The 25,906-nt window shown below is 40.7% G+C and overlaps 5 protein-coding genes across 5 annotated transcripts; 2 read left to right on the top strand and 3 right to left on the bottom strand.

Moving 5' to 3' along the window:
* Nucleotides 1-899: 899 nt before the first annotated feature.
* LOC132788146 (uncharacterized) lies at nt 900-3,047 on the bottom strand. Its single transcript, XM_060795476.1, has one exon. It carries the CDS (start codon nt 3,045-3,047, stop codon nt 900-902), a length of 2,148 nt encoding a protein of 715 aa, XP_060651459.1.
* Nucleotides 3,048-4,730: 1,683 nt separating this feature from the next.
* LOC132791253 (plectin) lies at nt 4,731-9,304 on the bottom strand. The gene is made up of 2 exons (XM_060800097.1): nt 5,635-9,304; nt 4,731-5,566 (listed from the first exon to the last, which is right to left on the bottom strand). The coding sequence occupies exons 1-2, from the start codon at nt 9,201-9,203 to the stop codon at nt 4,804-4,806; spliced, it is 4,332 nt and encodes a 1,443-aa protein (XP_060656080.1). The 5' UTR covers nt 9,204-9,304; the 3' UTR covers nt 4,731-4,803.
* Nucleotides 9,305-16,739: 7,435 nt separating this feature from the next.
* LOC132790920 (PI-stichotoxin-Hcr2e) lies at nt 16,740-17,568 on the top strand. Its single transcript, XM_060799679.1, has one exon. It carries the CDS (start codon nt 16,875-16,877, stop codon nt 17,208-17,210), a length of 336 nt encoding a protein of 111 aa, XP_060655662.1. The 5' UTR covers nt 16,740-16,874; the 3' UTR covers nt 17,211-17,568.
* A 3,794-nt stretch (nt 17,569-21,362) lies between these two features.
* On the bottom strand, nt 21,363-24,549 carry LOC132788609 (dymeclin). Its single transcript, XM_060796101.1, has 5 exons — nt 24,168-24,549; nt 22,923-24,111; nt 22,367-22,864; nt 22,190-22,312; nt 21,363-22,134 (listed from the first exon to the last, which is right to left on the bottom strand). The coding sequence occupies exons 1-5, from the start codon at nt 24,308-24,310 to the stop codon at nt 21,985-21,987; spliced, it is 2,103 nt and encodes a 700-aa protein (XP_060652084.1). The 5' UTR covers nt 24,311-24,549; the 3' UTR covers nt 21,363-21,984.
* A 167-nt stretch (nt 24,550-24,716) lies between these two features.
* LOC132788611 (52 kDa repressor of the inhibitor of the protein kinase-like) lies at nt 24,717-25,853 on the top strand. The gene is made up of 2 exons (XM_060796103.1): nt 24,717-25,363; nt 25,417-25,853. The coding sequence occupies exons 1-2, from the start codon at nt 24,867-24,869 to the stop codon at nt 25,829-25,831; spliced, it is 912 nt and encodes a 303-aa protein (XP_060652086.1). The 5' UTR covers nt 24,717-24,866; the 3' UTR covers nt 25,832-25,853.
* Nucleotides 25,854-25,906: the final 53 nt, after the last annotated feature.

The raw sequence follows: 25,906 nt of genomic DNA, 5'->3' as shown, positions 1-25,906 counted from the left end.
TCGGTTGCTGTTGCTGATGCTGTTGTTGCTGCTGCTGGCCAAATGAAAGTGCTGCCGCAGATAGAGCAGCAATGGGCAACTAAATGATTGATCACAGGCATCAATTTTCAACATTATTGCGTTGCTTTCGACAGTTTGTCGACTCGCTCAGCTTCAAGCTATGTTTAGCTCAGCTCAATTGAGCTCAACACGGCTCAGCTGCTGGTCTCACTGCGTGACTTTAAGTGAACAAAACTTAAAGGAAATTAAATCAATGAGCATGGACAACTTAGGCAACTGCTGGCTAACAGTGTATCCTTTCTTTCCATTCCATTCGTTGTTCGAGTCGAGTGGAGTGGAGCGAAGCGGAGCGTTTATGAAAATGTCTGGCACATGTTTCGCCTGCGCAAACAGAATGCGAGTGCTGCAATAAAATTCCATTACAGCCGCTTGACTTAAAAACTTGGCCGAAAAATTTCGTTGCATACGCTGAGGCGCACAGCCGACAGCAAGTGTATTAAAAGCCAGCCCCATTTGCCACTACGTGAGTGTATGTACTCTTTCTCTGCATGTTTGTGTGTGTGTGTGTGTTGGCTTTTTGCATATTTTATGAAACTTGGCGAGCATTTAACGCCCAGCAGCAGCCCACGCTGCGTATGTGCAACGTCTACAAAGTCGCTCGCTCTCTTTCTCTCTCCTCTCATTCTGTTATTCACTTGTAGTATTTGCAACCATAAACGCTGCAAACTCATTACTTGAATTTATTTTGCACTTAAACAAAATGTTTCATTTGCCAGCAGCATCAGCATCAGGATGCCATTGCCTTTTGCCATCTGATTTGATGCTAATACCAAGGCAGCTGTAACGAATTGAAGTGTTGCAAAGGCAATCAGCAGCATACTGACTGCACTTGCAACACTTCAATTCGTCAGCACTTGGCAACGATCTTCAGCATATGGAGCGATCTCTTTTATCCATCGCAGCTGCTGCATTGTCCTTGAGGGTGACGCTTCAATGAGCATGGGACAAGGCGAACGCTGATGGTGCACAAAGCCGCACTGATCGCATATGTCAGAGGTCAGATGCAGCAAATCCTTGTTCTTGCCGCATGCCGCAATGGAGTACAAGGAGAGTTTGCTGCTGCTACTGATTACATCCATAGTGTCCAGCGAAGGCATTTCGGCACCACAGCGCATGCACTTTGGAGTGCAAAGCGGCTCAAGGCAGTTGCAATCTTGCAGTTCATCATCCAAGATGCTGCGCTCTCTGCAAGTTTTTCTTGGCTCATAGTACAATCGATTGCTGTCGACATTCTGCTGCAGTTTTTTTTGCTTCTTTTTGCATTCTTTAGTGCCCGATTGTAATCGCGATTGTTTTCGTAATTCTTTTTTCATGTCATTCTTCTGTTGCTGCAATTGAATTTCCAATGGCGTTTTCTTTAGGCTAGCAAAGTATGCGACATGCGCCTTCTGTATGTTTTTTAAGTTTGTGAGCGAGTAACGATTATTCACATCAGATAAGTCCTTTACCGCAAGTGAAAGAACGCTTTGTCGGTCTGAGCCTCCGGAGGCGATCGAACCCTCTCTCGATGCAGAAGTTCTCTTGAATCGTATTACATCCATTAAGTTCTCAGTAGAGTCAGTGAAATGCATGTTATGAAATTGGATATCGTCCACAGATATTGTGGGTTCCCTTTCGCTAACAAGTGCCATGCCACTCTCCATGGCCTCATTAAAGATTTCATCGATATTTTCCAAGTATTGAGAGCGTAAGACATTATAAATTTCCTTCTTTCCAACACCAACACTGCTCATATCACTATAAACACCTGCCAAATTCTTCCACATATAATGGCGACGCACAATTCTAATAATGCCATTTCTGTCCGCAATAATGTCAAGCATGCTTGGTCCTTGAATGACATCTTTAAGCAAACTATGTACTGATCTGAGATTCCTTTTAGTCGTATCATCGACGTTCTCGATAAATTCCTCACCGAAACTTTTTTTATTTTCAGCAACAACGCGTTGAAACAACTTCCAGTGTGGAGATTTGAGAGTTTTCTGTGTGAAAAGCCCGGCGGAAATAATCTTGGGAATCACCAAAGCGTCGACATCTGATATATGCAACTTATGTGTTGGTGTCGCAATCACAACTGGCACCGTATGCTGAGGGGTCTGGGTACCAGAACCGACATGATGTACATGCTGCTGCAGTTTCTTTTTGAGTCTCCTCAATCTCAACGAACTTAACGATTTTGTGCTCATTCTGCTACTGCTCCTAGATTCGAGCCTTTGGTTAGTATTCAACTGTGCAGAAATGCTCTTTCGGATATCCCTGAAATATGGATCTAATCTCTTATCGTGACTGCTCAGGAACTGTTGTGATTTCACTGGTAACAAATCCGGTTCAGATATGACTTCCCGCACCACTTGCTTCTCTGTAGTCGATTTTTCAATGTTTTCCAATATATCTCTTAATTTAATTGCATTTTCGGCACTTAAAGTTTTTCGTGGTCCACTAAAAGAACTTGATCGTCTTGAATAGTCAATAACTGTGCTCGGCACAGTGTATCTCTTCTGATTGGTATATTTTGCGAACTTGACTTTACGATTACGTTTTTTAACCAGAGAATTTCTTTCAATGCCAGAATTTGGTATGTTTACTCGTGCTGGAGGAATCTCCTTACGTTTATTATGCGTTTGCGGAAGCTCTTTCAACTGTTGGTTTAACTTTTGCATTTTATTATCTAATTTAAATTCTTTCAGCTCCTTTTCTTGCAATTCGTTTTGCTGCTCATTCAGATATTTTTGCCACTTATGCAACTTATTACTGTACTTTCTCAGCAATCCGATGTCGTTCTTCTTCAGTGACTTGTTTTTCTTTAACTTCACCTTCAGCAGCCTCTTCAGATTAACAAATAATCTATTCCGCAATTCACGCATCCCGCGAGGGTGGTGCACTCTTTTCAATTTATCCTCGGCTATCGAGTTTATAATATGCTCGATCTTCTTCTGGATCAACTGCATCTCCAGCGAATAGTCCCCCAGAGAATTTCTTTTCCCCATTTTCAATTTGTCTTTAGTAAAATTGTTAATTGTGTTTAGCTATACAAGATTTAACTTTCCGTTTATATGCACACAAAAATTTTGAATTTTATCTCTGCACTAACTAAGATCGTTTTTCTCATAAGCGTATTTATAAATTCTTTGATTAAATAGCACACACGAATGATTTCAAATAGACATATAGTAATACTTTTTTATAGGGTACAATTATTGTTATATTGTATTCCAATAGGTAAGTTATATATGTAAGGAAGCTTTAACGATATCGTAAACTACTTATACATGTATTTTTAATCAATCAACTAACGAAATAGTCAACTAATTTTGTATGCAAGAATAAGGGTTTTAACATCTTTCTGAAAGTATTTATTTATTGATTGAAGCACTATTCGTTCCTAACCCTCTAATAACATAGTTTGTATTATCTGAAAAATTAAAAAGTTTTAAATCATTTGAATTTCAGTTGTCAGTTGGCAATAATCATATATCAAATATCATATATTTATGACCAACTGAAAATATAATTAAATTGAATAGTCTTTCGTTTTTTAGATAATACAATAAAGAACGCCTCAAGCAAACTCCGTAAATTTGTACTAATTCTTTTAATTAAGCTAAATAATAAATAAATACTAAGTTGAGTAGAAATGATCTAAAACTATGCCAACTCTACAGTAGACAGTTAAAAAATAATTCTGAAATGAAATGTCGACAAAAATCGGGCAATGTTAAATCATCACGAACTTTAGGAAAGCTATGTTAGAGCAAAAGTTGGAACTTCCGATTGCTATAAAAACCCAATCAACACTATTGCCGCATCAATTCTCAGCAGCCAGAGTCAAGCACTGTTCGAGTAAGTGCACTAATTCACAATGAGTCAAATGTGCGTTAGTTTCATCATAGTCAGCGTTGGGCTACATATTGTGCATTTACCACAACAAGTGTATGTACAGCACCTAGTTTATTATCCGCCACCGACGTTGCCAATCGTGCTTTAACGAGCACGCCGTTAGGCCTTTGGTGGATCGCTTACCTCGAATCCAACTTACTGGGCTGATGTACTGGACAACGCAGAGCACAATGGCAAACTGTTCTTCCTGTCATCAGTCCAGCAGGCAGTGGCAACACGTTAGCCTACAACAAGTAGGTTTGTCAGGCTGTTTCCCTTAATTAGCTGGCAGCACGATTAATCATTTCTTACACAGACATGGCCATAGTGTGAAACTGACCAAAAGTCAGTCAAACACATACTTGGTGTGAGGAATAGCGGCCAACAAACACAACTTTGAGACTCTTCAGCAATGGTGTACATAATTTTTAAATGACTTTTGCTGCACAAAATAAACTAGTCAATGGATTCCAGTTTAATCTTAGAATGAAATCTAATTGCATAACTGAACCGCTCAACAACATAAATGAACTTGGGGCCATTTAGGGAATGAACCATTTCCTTACTAGCGTTCTTACGTTACTTAGACAAAACCAGAAAAATGCATGAAACTCCTTGAAATATATGCGAAGAAGAACATAACATATGTAACAACTTTGTTGATATCGGTAATTACCTTTCGTAAAATGGAACTATTCTCTATCAAAAAAGTATTAAGGCAACTTTCCTCACTCCATTTGCTACTCTTTAAAGATTTGTTCAATCACATTAAAGGGAATTTGCATTTCAAGACTTTATTTATTGCAAAATAATTTAATACTTTTCCAATAAAATAACTAAAATAAAACAAATAAATTAACCTTTATCTTAGAGTCCAATAAACTCCTTTGCCTGCTGCTCGCCCACCTCCTTAAAGATCTCAGCTGTCTTTAGCAGCTTGATAAAACGGGGCGTATACTCGCTATTCACTTGCTGATTATCCGCCCCGTTGCCGTCGAACTTTTTCATCACTTTCTGCAGTTGCTCGTTGCGCTTATTGCGCTCCAGCGAATCGGCCATCTTACGCAGATATATGAGATCCATGAGCAATTCATCTCGGACTGAAGCCGCATTGCGCTGCTCTTCTAGCGGCAGCTCCTCATACTGTCTTAACAGTTTCTTGACAATACGCGACTTTTGCTCAATATTGTTTGCATCTAGAATGTGCACATCTTGATTGTACTGATCAGATAGCAAACCCAAATTTGCTTCTCGCTTTTCGCGTGACTTTTGCTGTTCGCTCATTGTCTTGACAATCAGATCGTAGAACTCAATGAGATCGGGTCGCAATGGAATGCACGATCGCTGTCGCATTTGTGTATCGATGATGTCGCTAATCGACTCCATGGTCCGTCTGACCATCTCCTCGGTCTGTTGCAATTGCACCTCGGTGCGATCATTGCGTATTTGATAGAAAGTCTTCGGATATTTGTTGGCTATCTTACGATTGCGGGAAAGCACCGATAGCAATGGATCCATGCTGGGATCATTGCTGACCATATCGAAGACAGCACGCACAATCTGCTCAGAAGCGCGACCAGTGATCAGATTGTCATAGTTATCGTTGAAAGGTTCGCCACGATCGATGTTGCTATTATGTTTAAAAAAAGCCCTCTTTTTAAATGAATATATGTATGATATACGTATTTTACAGCTTACCTTTTGGCTTCGCCGTTCTTCTTGGACTGACTCTTCTTCTCGGTTTTGTTCTCCTTTTTTTTCTTGCTCTGCATTTTATCCTTAGCTCGTGTAGTTTTCTTGCGTTCCTTGGCTTTAGATTTTTTCGTATGACCAAACTTGGACTTTTCAGTTACATTTTCTTTATCCTTCTCCTTATCATTGTCCGTATCCATATCCAACTGGTTATCCCTGTTATCCCTGTTGACACGGAGATTGACCTGCCTGGTATAGTGATGATCACTATCCATATCCGCTTCTGCTTCCGTTTCATCCACCAAAGCATCTACCAGTTGATAGTATGCTTCGGCATTCATGCGCTGATTGCTCGGCTGCACACTGATCGATCCATTGCCAAAGAGCTGCTTCGTCTTTGGATCACTGCACACATTGCCATTCATGGATATTCGAAGCTTCATGGCATCGGCATTGCCGCAAGGATTGCCAGAGTCGCCGGCATAAATTGTGCTCGCTGAATCGGTTGCTGTGATTGGCACACAGTCCGGATTCATGGTTGTCACTTCGGGAGCAACTGTCGTTGTGGTGGTTGCACAAGGATCAATTGTGGTGCCACCTTTGCCCACCTTGTTCATAAATGGCCCTAGGTAACGATGCATGCCATAAAGCGGCTTGCCTTGGCTTATCTCCGGACTTATTGGCTGCTGTGGTTGCTGCTGCGGCTGCTGTTGTTGCTGCGGCAACAGTTGCGATTGCTGCTGCTGTTGCGGCATTGCTGGCTGCAGCTGCACCGTTGGCTGCAGATGCACTGGAGGCTGTTGTCCAGTTTGACCTGTTGGCAGCTGCTGACCGGGCGGCAATTGTTGCTGCTGTCCAAGTGGTTGTTGCTGCTGTTGAGTTGGCAATAGTGGCTGCTGTTGTTGCTGCTGTTGTTGCTGTTGTTGTTGCTGTTGTTGTTGCTGTTGTTGTTGTTGCTGTTGTTGCTGTTGGTGCTGGTTTTGTTGCTGCTGCTGTTGTTGTGGTTGCTGTTGCTGCTGTTGTTGTGGTTGCTGTTGCAACTGCTGCAGCGTTGCCACTGGCAACTTTTCTAGCTTCGCCAGCTCATTGAAAAAGTGCGTCAAATTGAAATTTGACTTTGCATTATTAGGCGCTGGCAACTGTTGTTGTTGCTGTGGCTTAGACAGCTGCAACTGTGGCTGGCATTGCGATAGCAAAGGTTGCTGTGGCTGTTGTTGCATAGGCAAAAATTGCTGCTGCTGCGGCGCCTGTGGCTGCTGTCCGTAAGATGGTTGCTGCTGTTGCGGCTGTGGATAAACCAAGTTGTTGTTACGCTGGCCAATCATGGGCACCTGATAGCGTGAATTGGCAAAAGTATTAGAATCAATGAGGCCATCGAGATGAGCAGCTGCATCTGCCTCCACCTTGAGTTGCTGATGACGTGGATAGCGAAGAGTGTCATCTTCATCCGGATCTGTCAGCAAACCATTTCCCAGACTGCCAAAAGGCACACGATTGCCATTGTGATCCTCGAACTCATCCAACAGCTTGGCAGCTGGTTTACTCGTCTCTTGTTGCTCCACAGCGCGTTTGCTGCGTCGCTTTTGATGTGTTGCCTCCAAAGGCACATGGCTGCCCTTTTGGCGATGGCATCTGTGCCAGGTCCATCGTTTAATGTTGCGCTTATCGCGATCAATGCTATTTGCCAACGATAACTTGTTGGCCAGCAACTTGACAACTGCCTCGGGGCCACATCTTGGCTCCAGATGAGCAGCTGACTGTGGCGCCTCGGCTTTTAGCTTGCTGTCTGCCTTTAGCATAGGCTGCTGGTCTTTTTCAGTCTCCAACTTTGGTTCGCCTAAAGGTTGCTCAGCCTGCAATTGCTGCTGCTCTGGTTCGTCAGCCTGCTGTTGCTTCGACTTAGCAAGCGGCGCCACAAGCTGTTTCTCTGACTTGTCCTCAGTTTGAGGCTTAACTTGAGCTTCAATTTGGGGTTTGTCTTCCTCACCTGCGTTCTCCATTTTCTCAGACTTTATAGAAGCAGTTTTAACTTGCTTAAGCTCTTCACTTGCAGCATTCTCCAACTTGTCTTTCCCGACACTCTCTGCTTCCAGCTTGGCTGCTTCTTTGCCAGCTGATTCTTTTAAATTGGGCTGTTGAAGTTCCTGTCCCTCTGCCAATTTTATATTACTGCTGGCCACCTCGCTCTGCTCCAGTTTCGGCTTTGTTTCTGTAAGTTTTAGCTCCGCTTCCGACTGCTGCTTTACTTCATCTGGCTGCCGCTTGAAGCGTTCAGCCTTCGGATTCAACCTGTCAATGGCCTGCACATAATCACGCATATTCGGCATCGTGCGTTGATTCAGGGTGCGAAAATGATCAAGTTGCGGCAAGCGATAGTCGTAGCTTTGTGGCGTCTCCAGCAGATGCATGCCAGACACATCCAAGGAGCTGTCAACTGCAGCGTTGCGCTCTTCATAAGGTGCCAGCATGGGATCCTTCTCCTCAGCCTCTTCCTCCTGCAGCTTCTGCTGCTGCTGCAACTGTTGTCGCTCTCGTTGCCGCTTCATGTTGCGCTCCCGTCGCATCAACATGTCATCTACATAATGGGCGCGCATGTTGTCCGACAACGCATTGCTGGGCAACGAGGGTCCCATGCCCTTGCGCATCAAACGATTGCTGGTCTTCAGCTTGATCTCGTTCATGGGATTAAAGCCAGCGCTGGAGCTGCGCTTTTGCAGTCCACTCGGGTAGCGCATCTTGCCCGCTCGCTCGGCTGCCTCCTGCTCGATCTTGGACAACTTGTAGTTGGCCTCATGCGAAAGATTATTTGGATTCATGTGCGCGATCTGCAGGCGAGCCAATGTCTGCTCATAGATGCCATCGGGCACAGCGTTATCCCCGAACTCGGGCATCCTTTCGTCTCGCTCTTTGGCATTGCCCTTGTTTTCATTGTGGCCACGTTGACGATCTCGCTCGCGATGCTGTTGCTCCAACTCCTGGTTGGCCAGCAGCTGCTGCACATGCTTCAGTTTAATGTCCAGCTGTGAGGCGCCGCCAGTCAACGGTTCTTCTTGTGCTGGTTGAGTCTCCACCGGCGCAGCCAAAGGCATGCCTTCCATGCCATTATCTTTGTACTTTTTCTTCACCTTACCAATCTCGGTTTGTTCCAGCATCTTGGCATAATCATTGACATAGGTCTTGGCATTAGTTCGCCCGGCGGAACGCGAGTGCTTCACAGTTGAATCCGACGCAACAGCAGCTGGCGCCATTCGCACAACACCCGCTTCGAAATCACGAAACCAATCGTCCTCTGCATGTTGCTGTGACTTGTCATCGTGTTCCTCGGCTTCCTGCTTATCACCTGCCTGAGCAAAGCTCGCCAGCAAGTCGTCAATGGTGTTCCGTCTATGACGATAGAGCTCCGATCCCTGAACATCGCCATAGTTGGAATGCAGTTCATGCAATTGCTCACGCGCCTCGTTGACAGCATCGTGAAAGTTGCGCAACTTGTCGCTGCCCACGGGTTCATCCTTTGGCGTCAACGTATTTGAGCCTGCTAAAACCATTAAAGTCCACCAGAGTTGTAGAAAGATCATGTTGAATTTTAAGCACACACACAAGTAAATACAAAATATAAATATAAAAACAATTTGAGTTGTGCATAATACGAAGTCGCATAACGAAATTCAATTGAAAAGTTTGCGCCAACTGCCTCGATTGAGTTTTCATTAACTTGGCAACAGGTGTCTGACATCAGCTCCATTGTTGCCGCCAACTTTTTGACAACAACTGATAAGAGCCGAGTCGAGTCGAGTCGAGCCAAGTTAAATAGAGTTGGGTTGGAGAGAGTCGAGTCAAGTCGAGTCGAGTCCTGTGCTCGAGTTTCGAGCTTGAGCCTGTGTTTCCCCTTCACTTTTTTTTTCTCTGCATTGTGGCAAGTTTTGCACGGCGACTTCCGACAAGCGATGCCAACTGTTTAACATGAAATGTTCATTGTTGCCAATACAACATACAAACCACATACGCACACACACTCAGACACACACACACACACCCAGCTGGCGCATTGTTAGCTGCGTTTCCCCATGTAAATCACATTTTTGTTTTATGCCAAAACTTTTACCCAACAGCGAAAAGTGAACGGGCTATGGGGGCGTATGCGCAACGACAATAACATTTCCTATTTCCGTCTGCCTGTCTGTTTGTCTGACTATGTGTGTGGGTGAGCACGCGTCCTCGCTTCTGTGTGGGTAAGAGTTTGTGTTATCGCCACTTGGGAATACGTGTGTGTATAGTCAATGCCAAAGTCAGCACAATGCGCGCGCTCGAAATAATTGAAAATAATCAAATGTGCAGTCAACAAACGACAGCAAACACAGCAGCAGCTACAACAACTACCCCTCCGCATGGAGCAACAGTCGAAACTAATGTAATTAGCGAGCACATTTGATTAAAAGTTTTGCGGCTTGACTGAAGCGCCAATTCATTGAACAAAGTCATCAAAATTAAATATGCGATTACACTTCTCAACTGTGTGTGAGCAACAGTAAACATTCCCAAGTGACTCTAATTTCAAAGACAACTAAAGTTTTGCCATTTGTTATACATTTTTTTTTTTTTTTTTTTATGTTTTCTTATAATGATTAGCATTTTAAACTAATTTTAAAGTTGGGTTTAATATCTAAAATTTAATGATATAAAATATAATTTTAATTATACGATTATCCACTACCGTGGAAGAGATGAAGGACTCTTTTTAACAAATAATGTGTCAAAGAAATATATATATATATATCGAATGATATCGAAATTAGAATTTCCCATTCCACATTGAATTTTTATGGCTATACAAATTTTAAATATTTCTAAGAACGTGTTTTCTTTTGGCAACATTATTAAATTATACATAAAAGAAGTGAGAGAGGAAACTGATTTTATATTTTTATAAAAATGTTAATAAGCTGATTTTAACTCATTTGTTTATCAAAGAATAATATAAAATTGAGATGGAAGATTTTTCAAAGTATTACGTTCACAGTACATCATTCAATGAATCAATTATTCGCATAGGCTGTGAATTTAATTTGCTTCTGTTTGGTAAGACTTGCGTGGGCTTAAAGCTGAGGCTGCCAAAGTTTTCAGTTTGCCAGCTTGCCAGTTTCCACATCGTCAACTCGGCAGCAGTTTTGTGAGCAAATGCTACAGCAATTTTTACTTATGCCTCAATACTTTTGCCTTGTCCGAGTGCTCTGCGAACAGGAGAAGGAAGGAAAAATGCTGAGCGACACGACAAAATGAAAAATACAAAAAAACAAAAAAAAAGGATACAGTACACACAGGATACTGGACACTAGAGCGACTGTGGCAGCGCGGGCGTGCATCAAAAAACATGACATGGCACGAGCCATTTCGTTTGTTTTTCTATTCTTACTTTGCAGCTATCTCATTCTTTTTTTTTCGTACTCATTTTTTGTTGTTTTTTGGGCTGCGTCCAAACATTTTTTTTTTGTGTATATTCTTGTGCGCTTTGAGTAAAATATTATGTTACAGCCAACAAAAACTTTTGTGCATTGTTGTTGCATTTTCGCTGGCGGCTGTGTGAAAACCAAAAAAATAAGCGTAGAGAAGAGCAAAAGAAAAAAAAATGAAATGAGAAAAGGAAAAAACTTAGTTAAATGCATTTCCATAGTGTTTTGCTTATGCATATTCAAAATGCTTGGGGCTGCTAACCGCACACAAGCAATTCATTAAGCGCAATAGAAAATAGAAAATTACTGATGCGCTGACTGCGAGGGGTGACGAGAGGGGGGAGAGCGGAAAGGAGGGAAAAGCGTCTACGCCGAACGAGTTTACGAGCCACAGACGCAGACAACGGGCAAATGTCGATGGGTTGCATATTTACTACTTTGAAATGTTTCATTTTATTGGTCTCGAAATGAACAAATGGAGCACAACGTACGCCACCAACCGCACAACAACAACACACACACACATACACACAGTGGGCTATAATGTTGACTCCAAAAAATTTTGCATAATTTATGAACGAAGCGCAACGGCAATGGCAGCAACACACGAAGGACTCACACACACACACAGAGAAACACACAAACACAAATAAACCGAGTGAAAGACAGGCAGACACAACGCATAGCCAACTGATTTAAATGCAATTGCATTGAAGTATGTTGTCAGTTGCAGGCAGGCAGGCAGGTCCACAAGGAACAGCATGAGAACAAGCATGAGAATGAGAATGAGACTTTGACTGGGAATGGGAATGAAAATGAGTATGAGTATGAGAATGAGGATGCTAGGCACGTGCACAACAGGGAAATTGTTGCATTCTCAAATACAAAAAAATAATACAAAATAAAGAAAAGTAAGAATATCGAATGTGTTGCATACACACTCCACAATAGAATCGCCGTCTGTCTTGGCCATTTCTTTTCATTTGCCAAAGGTGTTGAGACGTATGTGAGCTACGTGGACAGGTCAAGGCGTAGCTGTTGGCTGACGTTCGCCCATGGGTGTTCACAAGTCCACAAGTGTCGCCCATTTCGTTTTCAGTTTTGTCTGCCTGCCAAGGCAAACAACCGGCAAATTTAGTGTCTTTTTGTGCATTTCTAAAATGGGCGAATTTATGTGACACGCTGCGCCAATTGATCAAATTAAATATACATGAGAACTGTGTGAGCTGGACATCTGAGAGCTGACAAATTTTCAACTGCATTTGCCAAAAGGTGAACGAAACCTTACAAAGCAATTTCATTTGAAATTGTCAACTGCAAACTGAATATAGATCTTGTCATTCCCTTCTTAAAACACTCAAAATTGTTAAGGAAAACAAACAGAATGCTATCGATGTATCAACAAATTGACAGCTCAGTTTCTGCTCAAATATTTAACAACAGAGTTTTCTTCATTTGCAAATACCTAAATTGAAGTTAAGATATTTCAAACTTAAGTAAATCCTAAAAAAAACTGTGTAAAACTGTTCAAAATGAATGGAAAGAATGCCGACAATCAATTTGTGCAGCCAGCACTGGCTAATTTCGTATAATTAACTAAATACCAAGTGGCACGTGGCACGTGCCCGGCAAGTTCATCCCAAGCTCATAAAGCAATCACATGCACTTGCACAACTATTAAAACTGCCAGCCAAACTTGAAGTACAAATTTCCTTCCTTCTCCTTCGTTCAGTTCAGTTCATTTTTTTTTTATTTTGATGCTTGTGTTTTGGGCCCTGTCAGGCCATTACGACTTGCTACATTTCCTTTTGCGACTTCTTTGCGTCGCCCTTTGGCCCTTACACTTTTGGCAATTTTCCATATGCAACACGCAACAGACGTTTTTATGTTTTGTGTGCGCCGCACATAAAAAAATAAACGAGCCGAAAGTGGAAGCTTTCGAACCATGTCGGGGCGACAACCCGGCAAAAGGACACACCAAAAAAAAAACTCTACGAGAACCGAAAACTGACCGGAGAAGCAGTCAAGAGTGTGGAAGTCAATTATCGAATTAATTTAGTTGCAAGTGACCTGGCTAAATGGGGAATTCCTTTTGCTCTTTCTATTTTTTTCTACACTCCTTTTTTTATATTTTTCTTGCTGTACTTTTAGTTTTTAGGGTGCATCATAAATGTAAATGGCTTTGAGCCATCGTCAACTGCCCGAAATGGAATTCAAATTGTTTTATTCTTGATGGCAAGCTGTTGCTGTTGCTGCTGTTGCTGGTGGAACTCAATTGTGCGGCTGGATGTCTGATTGCAAAATTTGCAATTAATTAAATTACAGCGTAAATGACATTTTTGCTGCATGCAACAGTCGCATCTTTTTTTACACGAACAAATTTAATAAACACGATATCCAGCCTGGAGCCACCAAGTGCTCCCTTCATACAGTTGCGAGTGCCCCCTCTGGCTGGTCATGTAATTGATGCGTTAATCCGCATATTGACAGCGGTTATTGCGGTGGCTTTTACTGCAAAATATGCCCAGAGCATAACGCATCCCATTGGATCCACTTCGGATTCACTGGCATGACACTGGCGCGTTTACGGTCGTTTTAAAAGGATTTGTTCAGTGCATTCAGTGTGCTCCTGGGGGCCTCGGCTAAGTAATTTAATTACATTGCGGCAGTAAAATTATTGCAATATGCTTTATTGCATCGAACGCGCTATGTGCGTGTGTGTGTGATTTTATTGGCTTTGCACATAGATTAGGTAGACGTGTGGAGTGCCATTTTTGGAATTCATATTTGATGTCGATGCTTTGATTATAGTTTAGGCAATTGATTTTATTTAATTAATATCTTAACGGAATTATGCTGTCTACCGTATGCAGCCTAGTAATAATATTATCGTCAGCCTAATAGTATGCAACATAAAATTGCTGGCTTTGCTCCCGACTGCAAACCTGTAGTTGCGCAAAATCTGTTGCATACTTTTAGACGGCAAAAGGAAATCGGTTCGATGTCAGACATGTTACATGCATTTGCATTCTCCATGGACAGCAATTTAACGGTGAAGATGTGAACGGATATGCGCAACAGTTGAATGTGAGATGGATGCATGTGTGTGTGGGCGTGTAACTCTGCAGTTGTGCGCACTATTTTTCAATTTATTACGCGCACATAACAAAAGTTTATTGCTAAGCTTTAGCAGAGCGCGCTGCTCCTGTGACTGCCAACTGTTCAATGCTCATGGGGAATTTGCCAATGTGACGTGCCAATGTGTGCGTGCCGGGAAAATTAGCCAAAGACAGCCAAGACAAGGCAAAGCGATAGAGAGAGGGAGAGAGAGAGAGCGACCGCAGGTGCTTGGGCTTTGTTAACGGATTTATGCAGCAATAATAAAAAGTTGCCAACTCTAACCGGAGCTGCGGAGAATGTCGCGCAAACCAAATTGATTTATGTATGTTGCCAACCAACAATAAGGCGAAACAATCGAACTATTGGCAACCACGATGCGTGTATTAGCCTAGAGATGGGGAGAATTCAAGTTAAAAACTTTTAATTTTCCAAATGTATTTCGGACAAACTTGATGATTTCGTTACACACATAAAGAACGCAGACCAACTGGAGAGTGCTAAAAACACACACACACAGAGAAACAGAAACAAACATAAACCACTGAGAAGTGAGAGTGATAGAGTGTGGGCGAAAGGGAAAGAGAGAAGATACACAGAGAAAGAGATAAAGAGAGTGAGAAAAGTTAATGCCAAGGCAAACGTAAAAACGGCAAAATTATGACCAAAATGAGAATTTAATCGAAATACGTGAGCGGAAAAATGAAAATTTGACTGCAACTTGGGAACGTCTGCCAACGGAAGCAACGGGCGCAAGTTGCAGGCAGCATAAAATGCCAAGTGCATGCTCATGCAATTTTTATCACGGCCACAAAAGCAGCAGCAGCAAATGCAGACGCAACATTCAGCTAGTACAACGAAGTACACGCGAATCGGAGTCAGAGTCGAAGTCGGAGTACGAGCTAACAAGATGTTGCCTGTTACCTGTTACCTGTTCACTGGCATCTTACTGCCGCCTCCGCCTCTACTCTGCTTATCTATGTGTGTGCGTTACGTTGTACGGCACGGCCAAGGCAATTGCACAAATTAATGCCACTGGGCGCTGACTGTTGCTTTCCACTGCTGCCATCGTCATCATCAGCATCATCCTTGCTGGCTTGCTCAGCTTTAGCTGCGACTTTGTTCGGGGCACGTTCCTCATGCTCTCAACCTGAAGCTGAACTGGCCAACACGAGCTTACACACAACAGACAGACAGACAGACGGGCGGACAGACAATTCTCAAATGAGTCAACAGCAATAAAATTGTTTATTTTATTATCCAAGTAATACTTTGAACGCAGCAAGTGGTTCGCTTACATTTCTAGCCATCAATGGCTACAACACAACGTTAACTGCGGACAGGCTTTAAATGTTTCTAAATAAATTCATTTTACACATTCGATTTAGACACATGTTTTATTTATTAGTTATTGGGCAATTGAATATTCTTCACTTGTAATTATCTAATTTAAAGCCTAATTAAATACATAAGTTTAATTGATTTGATTCTTACACCTAATTTGATGTTAATTTTGTTGTATTACATAATCGTAATCTTTTTAATTTCAACAAAGGATTGTTGCAAATGTTGCAACGTCTTATTCTTTCCTTTATTGTATTACATTGGACCACAAGTCAAATTTAAGCCAATTTATATTTTAAGTTTTATTTGATTAAACTTAGTGAGGTTAAGGATTAATTGATGTGAATGCTAGTTTTAAGGGACATTTAGTAAATCATTCATCTAATTTGATATTAATATTTTTTTTACATCATTTTAATTATTCAGCTTTTTTAAAGATTGCTGGATTCGTATGTTAAATAAGTATCACAAAAACTCATAATTTTAAAGAATTTCATATTTTAGGGTTTAATGTGAGTGTTGATTTAGTTGTTAAAGTTAAATTGATTTTTATTGGTTTTTATGACTTACTATATTCATACATCTAAATTTATATATATCTATATACATTTTTACATTTTTTTCAAGCATATTCTTGCAATACATTTGATTTACAGAAACTAAATTATTATTTTTTTTTTGTATTTCAATATAATAACATACAACATAAAAAGACTTTTTATAAGGTTTCCTAAATTTATGCATTTCATTTTATATATAATTCCTAATTTACAATTTCTTACTTCAATCAGTTCCTACAAATGAAATACTATATAATGACTTCTTCTATTTATATTTTAGGATATAATTTGAATGTAGATTTAGTTACCAGAATCATTAAATATATGACTTTCCAATTTTATACTTTACAAAATTGAAATTGTAAAATCTTCATGTTTTTGTCGATCTGGCCACTTTATGCTCAGTGTAAAAAGAGATAAAGAGCAAAGAGCTTGTTAAGAGCCAAGAGTTAACATGAGTTATGCGAATTGTTGTGAATCGAGGGGCCGAGAGTAAAGCATTCGACCATCCGATCGAACGTTGCGACGGCGCGAGACAACAGTCACGTCACGTTCCTGGTATAAAACCAAATGCGACTCTTGTAATGCAATCAGTCAGTCGCCAGTCGTTGATGAAGAGCTCACGGTAGAGACCAAAACAAAACAAAATACAATAAAAAAACAAAGTAAACGCAGCAAAAGAAAGAAAGCCGACGCAGATCATAGATCACATAAATAAACTCAACTAAACAAATTCGCGTATTCTCGTGCCAAAAATCCGTATTTGAATCGAACCGGAATGTGTGCCCAGCTGAAAGTCTTTGGAGTCGTGGTGATGGTGTTGATGATGCTATTGGTGGCGTGTCAGGCGCGTCCCATGGATCTGTACGATGATGTCAGCGACTTCTTCGATGCCATCTCACTGGACGATGTGGCGAACACTGGACGCAACACGCATCCCGAGCAATTCTGCATGATGCCCGCTCGCAAAGGTGTTTGTCGTGCCTTGATCCCCAGATGGCGATACGATCCGGAGCAGAAAAAGTGTGTGGAATTCAAATTCGGTGGCTGCGATGGCAACGAAAACAATTTCCCCAGCTACAAGACATGCATGGCCACCTGCGAAGGCATGTAGAGGGAAATTTCGAAGGGAAATTTAAGGGGAGTTCTGCTGGTCGGTGTTTCCGTTTCCGATTAGCCGGCGTTGCCAAAGGCGCATGCTTTTCTTTCACCCGAATCGAAGGCAGCATTTACTTATAAAACACATTCACATTCACACACACACACAAACACGCACAACAACAACACACATTATTCATTAAGCAACTGTCTTTCAATATTTCTCTTAATATTTATGCAGTTTCTTATTTTGTAAGTAATTTCATGCATCATTTTCTATTGCTTTACATAAGGTGTTCAACACTTGCGTAGCTCTTAAGTTATTGTGATAATTATTCATGATGAAATAAAATACATAAAACATTTTTTATAAAACCAAAAAACCTATTTTATTATTTACTTGAAGCCGATGGAGGATAGTTGGTTTAGGTTTTTGTTGTTTTCTGCTTGACATGAATTACACTGTTAAATGTCAATTTTAACTTAATATACAATATAAAAACTGATTTCCTCTAAGCATATTTAGTATTCAAGAGATTTCAAACAAATGAATAGATATATTTTTATTTATCTATTTGGTTATGAATTGTAAGTAATTGGACAATGATTTTAAATATAAATAAATAATCAATTCTAGAAAATTCAAATTTTTTTATTTTTGTAAAGCGATCAAATTGAAAAAGAAGTTATTTAAGGAATACTTTTGTATAGAAAAAAATGTCTAGTATCTAGTATGTTAAGTATTCTAACATACTGTATATTCTAAAAGGAGTACTATATAAGTATACCAAATTTAACCTTCAATATATCTGACAATCTGGTATGTTAAGTATGGTATTTTTGGTATGAAGTACTAGATAAATAATCCAAATATAGCATTCGGTATATCTGACACTCTGGTATGTTAGGTATGGTATTTTTTTCATTGATTCGGCATATTTTAAGAATAATACCGCACTGTTTTACTCTTATTTGAAAACGATAGTAGCTTTCCTATTTATTATTCTAAACATTTGAAATCAAAATTCCTCCATGTTTCCTCAGAGAGTCTAAATCTTTTTAAATTAATTAGATTAGTTAGTTAGATTAGATTAATTAGTTTAATGATAAATTCTATTACATTTTACTACAGTTTAATATTTGAATAGTATTTTAATTTTTTCCGCCATCGCAGAGCATTTAAAAGTCGAATAGTCACTCAATGGAAACCGCTGGAATTCTCTAGTAGTTTCTTGTAGTATTTTGCAATTACTACTGCTGACTATAAACACTTAGCACAACATTTAGCTAGCGATCTAATTACTTGTGTACAGTGTAAAAGGCTCAGCAAAAAACTCGCTTGTAATTGTGTGAAGCAATTGTTATGGCTTCTCAGCTGTCTGCTGCTGTCTGAGATCATTAACAACAGCCTACTATATGTAGATTAATAAATGAAACGATTATGCAAATCGAATTGATTGATTTCCAGCTATGCTGGAGGCTAGTCACAATGGACAATGGAGGAGAGCGATCGAGTCGCAGTGCAACTTTCATAGATTTCACTTGGAAATGGCCCAAGTCGAATGGCAAAAAAAAAAACAAAAATCATTTCTTAGGGGCCAAAACAAACGGGCAAACAAACAGAAATAGAAAAAATTGTTGGCGAATAGCAAACAAAATGAGATCGGTAAGCAAACCAGATCAATAGCAACAAAGGTCACACGCCAAAGATGACTGGCTCGATGACTGGATGGATAGATTGTCAATGGATGTCTAGTTGGGTCTAGGTAAACCACTACAAGACGTCAGCGGTAAAAATACAACCAGCAACAAGACAAACAGACGGACGGACGGACGGAGATGGACGTCAAACCGGACCGTGACAAGAGTAAACATAAACAATTGAAAGGTGCGAATTTATGTTAAATCGATTGGCAATAAACATAAAACATAATTTGTCTCTCTTTCTGCGCGAATCTCGTGGTCTTTGAAGCGAAACCGAAAGCGAGGGCAAACCTCAGGGCAAATGGGCAAAACAAATGTAACTCATTCATTCACTCGACCTGAGCTAGGGCTGCGGGCCAAACACGGTTCAATTTGAACCCAATAACTAATCTGCGGGTTTGTTTTTCTTTTTTTTTTGCGAACACACATACTATATGTGTTGGATCAATGACCGTTAGATGACATGAATATATAACTATGTAACAAAGATCACGTCCAGTTGTAGGCCCATTCAAAATGCGGGCTTATGTTTGCCATTATGCTCTTATTTCGTTTTCATTTTCATTTTCTGCCATTTATTTTTTGTAGTTTTTGGTTTTTGCCAATATTTATGTCATAATATTGTTGTTGGCTTTATTAATTCACAATGAGGCGGACTTTGCACAATAATTTGTAATTTACTAGCACCAAAAGGGGGGCGCCCAGGGGCGTTGCGAGGGGCCCGCATTTATTGCACTCCACACACGCACACACACGCACACACACTCATACACCCATACATACATCAAGTATTTGGTCTGCTCACGTTTTCAGTCCAGTCGGGTCCGAAACCGAGTCCAACTCCAAATCCAATCAAGCTCAAGCTTAACTCACATTGATTTCGATCTCCACAATAATTGTTGTTATTGTTGCTTTTGTTGTTGTTGTCTCTGTTTCTCTCACGATTTTCGTTTGGCGCATGCGCAACGATTTATTTTTAACGGAGAATTTTCGCAATTGGACTTTTGGTTGCGAACTTCGCTAAGCGAATTCTTATAAATTCTGGCAAATTCTTCACGTGGAATTGGTCAAGAATTGAACACAATCGTGTCTATTTAGTTGTTAGTGGCCAATTGCCAAATTGAAATTGGCAAAAACAAATGGCTTGAACAAAATGCGGGCGAGTGAAGTCAATAAACTGTTTTAACCTGCATAGCGGCCAACAACATTAGTAGGCAACAAAAACAACAACAATTCGGGGCACGCTAGGAAATTTGAAAACATTTGTTGTGTGTAGAAAAATTAATTAAAATGCGCTAAGCGCACCATCAACAACAACAACAACTCTCAACTTGTATGAAAATGCACAATAACAAATTTTCCGCGTTGAGCAGCAGCAGCAACAAAAAACACAAACAACAAACAACTAATGAACAGCAAGTAAATTTTGTTTAATGTTTTATGATTTTTTCTTGTTTGTAATTTTTTATGTTTTTGCTTTTGCCGTTGCAATTTATTTATTGAAAGCACGTAGCGAACACAAAAACTGCACAAAAAAATGCAACAAAAATATATATAAACAACAACCATAACAACAACTAAAGTCAGCCGACCACAAAGCGCCCCGCCCCCCTGCGGGTTTGTGTCTATGTTAAAATGTGACGACGACGACGACGACATCAGCGAGAAAAGTCAACGAACTTTTTACGTTGGCAGTAAAAGTCCCTTACGATACCCTAACACACTTTTACGATAACAGGTTGCAAAGACGTAACTAACTAAAAAAAAAAGATATATTTTAAAAACAAAGATGGTCTTTTAGTTAAAAAAGAAATGGTAGTAAGAAATTTGAAAATCAAAGGATTTGGGATATTAAAAAGTATTTTGAAATAAAACATTATATATATTATATTTGTATGATTAAATACAGAAAGCTCCACAAAAATACAGCACAATATTAATATACACATTTCGAAAAACTATTCGGAAATAAATTACAATAAATTTACAACACAACAACTAAGTGCGACCCTCGAATTCGTGACAGCTTTGCTGATTTCAATTTAGATAGCAAAGAGTATATAATGTTCGGTCTACAACAAGGGTTGCCAACCAGCGTCTTCTTCTTGCTAGGTTATTTATATTGCCGTTGATATTGGGGAAAACACTTACAGACATGACGAATGCATTGTTATTGTCAATGATATTGTTGACGTTGATGTTGTTGCTGTTGTTGTTATTTTTACAGCTGATAATGTAAATATGCATAATGAGGCGTAAATAGGCATAGGCATTATTGGAGGTAATTTCCTGTCTGCTCAAGTGGCTGCCCATCAATGCATCGAAGCAGCTGTCCTCATATCTAGCTCTAGATAAAGAGAAGCAACACAAAGCCCCCCAACGCATGGGAATAACTTTTAAGTACCGTGGAGAGTAGATAAGAGGGGCTTATCTAAAGACAGATATAAAATAGAGAATGGAAACATACTGTGAAACTTCATCAACTCGTGTTAATATTTAATTTATCGATCTTTTCCAATTGCTAAATACAATAATATATAATCATTATAACTAACATACACAATGTAAATATATATGTATATATTCAATTTTTGTTTTCTCTTTAAATTTGTAATTTAATTTATCAATAATATTTATATCGTTTTGCTTTTGTCTTTATTTGATTAGTACAATCGTTATCGGAGCTTAACTTTTTTTTTCATCCTCAACTATCTGAACTGTTTTTAGCGGTAGCAAAATATGTATTTTATTATTAATTATTATTATATTTATATTTGTTGATTTCGTTTATGCTCTGCAGCCTAGTTCTATGTATTATCATTAGTTCATCGAGAGGATACTTTTAACGTCAACGTTAATTTGTTTTTCTCTATTAGGTATCGCTTATGTTTCGACCATTTGGCTTGACGGTAATCAGAGCGGAGCGAGCCAGGCTCCCTCTCGTTTTTAGCTGGGATTACACATAATTTGTTAAGACATAGACTAAAAAAGCAAATGAAAGCGGAACAGCGTATGTGGATAAGTAATTGTAGGGAAGTGGGCGAACGTAGAAGAACGTAGAGCGTGGAGTGAAGAGTGGTCTTATATTAGCAGGCAATGTCTGTGGTGACACTCTTAATGCTCTCGGAGCTGAAGTGCACGCAACCGTATTTGCAGACCAGCGTCCACACATATGGAATGAAGAACTCCTCGGGCGCATCCTCCTCGACGTACTTAAACTTCAGATCCGGAAATTTCTACGAAATAAAACCTTTTAATATAACCAATAATTCAATTTAGTTAGTTACTCACCCGCAGTCGATCGCTAGACCATTGGCTGGCGCCTTTCGATATCACCTCGAGCACCTCATTTACTCCCAATTCGCCACGTTGCTCTTGTACACGTTGCAAACGCGACGAGAAGAAGCCAACCACCTGCAGATAAAAGCAATTAATGTGTCATAAAGCAGATATCACGCTAACACTCACCATATCGATATTTTGTATAACATCTTGAAACGCATGATGGCTGCGGAAGCCTTCGAAGACGCTGCGCTTGTAGAGCAGCGTATAGACAAGATTGGGACAATAGACCAACTGATTTGTAAGGCAGGAGTTTAAGATTTCCAACACCATGCGCAGCACTTCCTCCAGCACACTCAAATCCTGCATCATGTCCTCGGGCGTTGTCGATACATTCACAAAGACGGCACTATCCGCCGGCTCCTTCAACTGGGCATCCAGTCGTGTGTGTTTACGCGCCAGCGTCTCAAACAGCGACACCAGACGCTGAGCCACATACGGATGCAATGATCGGAAGTGTCCGGACATGTTGGCCAATGCGGCCAGGCAATTGGTGTGCAAATACTTGTCCCGCATCTTTAGCATATTGTACTGAATCGTGCGTATGACAATCAGTATCAAAATGCCGCCCAGTGATATCTCCGATATGGTGCGCTCCGTGTACCAACTAATGTTCTTCAGCAGCTGCAAATGGAAGACGTTAGTAAAGGCATATTCTGGACCATATTCGAGAGCAACTTACAATCGTGTGCACGTTCTTGTTGAAGCCCTCGTCCTCGCTGAGAATGAGCAGCACAATGAGCGACATGTAAATGTGATGTGAATTGCTATCGGGTGCATTGTAGAGCGTTTGCAGTATGGGTATCACCAGCTGCTCCAGATCCGGTTGCTGCATGACAAACCGATAGAAGCGTTCGTTGCGATGCAACAGCAAGTACAGCAGCAACGTAGCCTGATCGATGGTCACAATGCGGCACAGCGTCTCATACACTGCGGAGAAGTCAATTTGAAAGGAAACAGCACCGCTGCTCTGTTTGGGCGAGTCCTTGGAGTCGGCGCAGCCAAACAAACTGTTACGATACGCATTGTCCTGGGCGGTGCAATGATTCGTCAGTACCAAGATCAACAGGAGACTCTGATTAGCCAGCGGATAGTGCGTGCGAAACTGTTGCGACAACTCGCCACCCGTGGCATTGGTCGTCTTGAGGACATCCTGTTGCTTGCGAAACGTGAAAATGGAGAGCAACGATTCGGCAATGCCAAAGACAAAGGAGCCCGCCGAACTGGAGCCGAACATAGTGTGCGGCACCTCAACCATGCGTGCCACGAAATGCAACAGCGCCGACATCAGCACATTGGCATGCTGGCACTTGTAAATGGTGCGAAAGACGATCGATTTATCCGGGCTGCTCGGCTGCTGTTGCTGGGCAAACAGATGCACGGCCAACAGCGTGATTAGCGTATTCACCGACTCCAGATGCAGATGGTAGGTGAACTCCTTGACGGGTATGACAACAATCAGATTCACGAGCGCATCAATGAATGTCTCAAACTTGGCGCCGTCCACAATGAGAGCGGCCAATGGTGGATTTTCGATAGCCTCTATGGCAATGGTTGCCGTATCCTGTTGCTGTTGTTGCTCCTCGGCGGCCTTTAGCAGCTCAGCGCTGGGCATGGCCTCAAAGTGCTGTAGCAGCTGAAACTCCGATGCCGTCTCGTTGATATATTTGATCAATGTGCGTATGATAAAGAGCGCATTGAACGTCTGCCACACATGCATGTTACTCTCCTGATCCGAAAGTGACAACAGCTCGGTGGCTTTCTCCAGAAAGACGGTGATAAGCGAGCCAAAGTTGCCTGTCTTCAGATTGTTGCCAATAAACGATTGGCATAGTGTCTCTAGCCGCGAGTCCAGACTCAGCTGATCCTGACTACAAAGATTAACACTTGAGTTGTTTTCACTGTTGTTACTGTTTGTTGATGTTACCTGTTCTCGGGCATCACAATATTGTAGTTGAGAAGACCGTTCCAGAAGGCCTCATCATCGTGGGCAATATGCTGGCGTCCCACAAACCGCAAAAGAAACTCATTTGACGCCAAGTCGGCATTTCTGCTGACGTTAATGCCCATATTTGTTTTTGTCTCCGTAAACACAATTCTCCGCTCTGTCGCTGCTGCTGCTGGTCTAGTGTCTGGCTTGGAGTTGCCTAGCGCATTTGTTGCCACTTGCCAGGGCACTCGGCCTATTTTCAATTCACAAATAATAACAATTCAACGAGTTGGCACTAGGCACGTCACCCATTTATTTGTATGTGTTTTTTTTTCTTTCTCTCATATGTTTTTTGTGTGCGTTTCACAACACTGCATATATCGCCGCAAGTGCTAACTTTGGTGCGATAGTTTAGTAGTTCATTTAACTGTAGCTGTAGTTAAAACCGTACAAACCTTTAAAAATCTTAAACAGAACAATTTACATAATTATTATAAAATTTTCATAATTAATGAGTATATAAATGATCAATTGAAATTAATCTCAAAGGCAGCTCATTACAAAATAGTTTATTTGCTAGTTCGCAGCTCAGATCTGAACTTGCGCTGTTTTAATATTGTCCAGCACTGTTAAATAAAAGTGACGTCAATTGTGCTCCCTACAAGTTTATTTCGCCTACAGAAATCCGTTTTACACATGTTTTGCGCGGTTGAAGGCTGCTCAAATCGCAAATCAAAAAGCCGTTACTTTTTGTTTCCAAAGGATGCAAAGTTGCGGCAGAGATGGGTGGAATTTTGCCGGCGAACGGATAAAATAAACACCAAACTGGAGAAAATATGTGTGCAACACTTTGTGGAAGGCGACTTTGAAAGGGATTTGCCTTATGAACTAGGAGTCTATAATAAACCCAGACCATTGAAACTGAAGCCGGAATCGGTGCCAAGTGTAAACAACAATGAAGAAGACTTTGACTTCGAATACGAAGATGAACTGGAAGGAGGGGATGATAAGCAAGCAAAATCATTGGCACACAGAAAACGAATTGTGGATGCTCTACTAACGGAATATGAGGAAAAACACACCAATGAATCTTTGGAACAGGATGAAGAAATCACGGATGACCAGCCAACTGAGGAGGTTGTCCAGGTGGTGGTCGATGCAGACGCCTATCTCACAACCTTGGAAAGGGAAAAGTTCGTAAAGCTCACTTAATACGTAATTCAAATTATAATTAAATATATTTTAGCATTTTGCTGCGCCGTGAAAACTTTAAAATGAGCTTGGCGAATAAAAAGGACGCCGCGGAGAAGGAGAAACTGAGGCAGCAATTGGAGGCGGCAAATGTTCGTTACAATAACCTATACACCCAACTGGAAAAGGTATTTTCCCGATCACAAATTCATAAATTACAAAGCGGCAAACGCATAATGTGGCCAAAGCAGGATCTGAGAGATGCATTTACTGTATATGCGGCAAGTCCAACTGTCTATAGTATGCTGCTCCAGAAGAATTATCCATTGCCATCCACGAGAGCACTGTCACAAATGAATAACAGCGAGAATATCTCCAAAGTCACACAAGATTCTTTTGAATTTGAAGAAGGTAGCGAACTAATAGAAATTATTGATATATCTCAACTAGATCACAATTATATCAATTAAAACAGTTTCAGTTTTTTTCTCATATTCTGTTTATTTAATAGAGTAATCTAGTCTATAGTCCGCTTGTGTTTCATA

This window comes from Drosophila nasuta, chromosome 3 (genome assembly GCF_023558535.2).
Source record: "Drosophila nasuta strain 15112-1781.00 chromosome 3, ASM2355853v1, whole genome shotgun sequence".
Classification (NCBI taxonomy): Eukaryota; Metazoa; Arthropoda; class Insecta; order Diptera; family Drosophilidae; genus Drosophila; species Drosophila nasuta.
The sequence above is the reverse complement of the archived record's forward strand: the minus strand, read 5'-3'. Positions and strand labels throughout refer to the sequence as shown.

Bases quoted from the DNA above. Each gene is read 5' to 3' on its own strand.
- LOC132788609 (XM_060796101.1), bottom strand. From the start codon at position 24,310: ATGGGCATTAACGTCAGCAGAAATGCCGACTTGGCGTCAAATGAGTTT. The intron at 22,313-22,366 runs GTGAGTGTTAGC...TTTTATCTGCAG, and splicing joins TTATACAAAATATCGATATG to GTGGTTGGCTTCTTCTCGTC. The intron at 22,135-22,189 runs GTGAGTAACTAA...TTTATTTCGTAG, and splicing joins GGTCTAGCGATCGACTGCGG to AAATTTCCGGATCTGAAGTT.
- LOC132788611 (XM_060796103.1), top strand. From the start codon at position 24,867: ATGTTTTGCGCGGTTGAAGGCTGCTCAAATCGCAAATCAAAAAGCCGT. The intron at 25,364-25,416 runs GTTCGTAAAGCT...AATATATTTTAG, and splicing joins ACAACCTTGGAAAGGGAAAA to CATTTTGCTGCGCCGTGAAA.
- LOC132791253 (XM_060800097.1), bottom strand. From the start codon at position 9,203: ATGATCTTTCTACAACTCTGGTGGACTTTAATGGTTTTAGCAGGCTCA. The intron at 5,567-5,634 runs GTAAGCTGTAAA...TAAACATAATAG, and splicing joins AAGAACGGCGAAGCCAAAAG to CAACATCGATCGTGGCGAAC.
- LOC132788146 (XM_060795476.1), bottom strand. From the start codon at position 3,047: ATGGGGAAAAGAAATTCTCTGGGGGACTATTCGCTGGAGATGCAGTTG.
- LOC132790920 (XM_060799679.1), top strand. From the start codon at position 16,875: ATGTGTGCCCAGCTGAAAGTCTTTGGAGTCGTGGTGATGGTGTTGATG.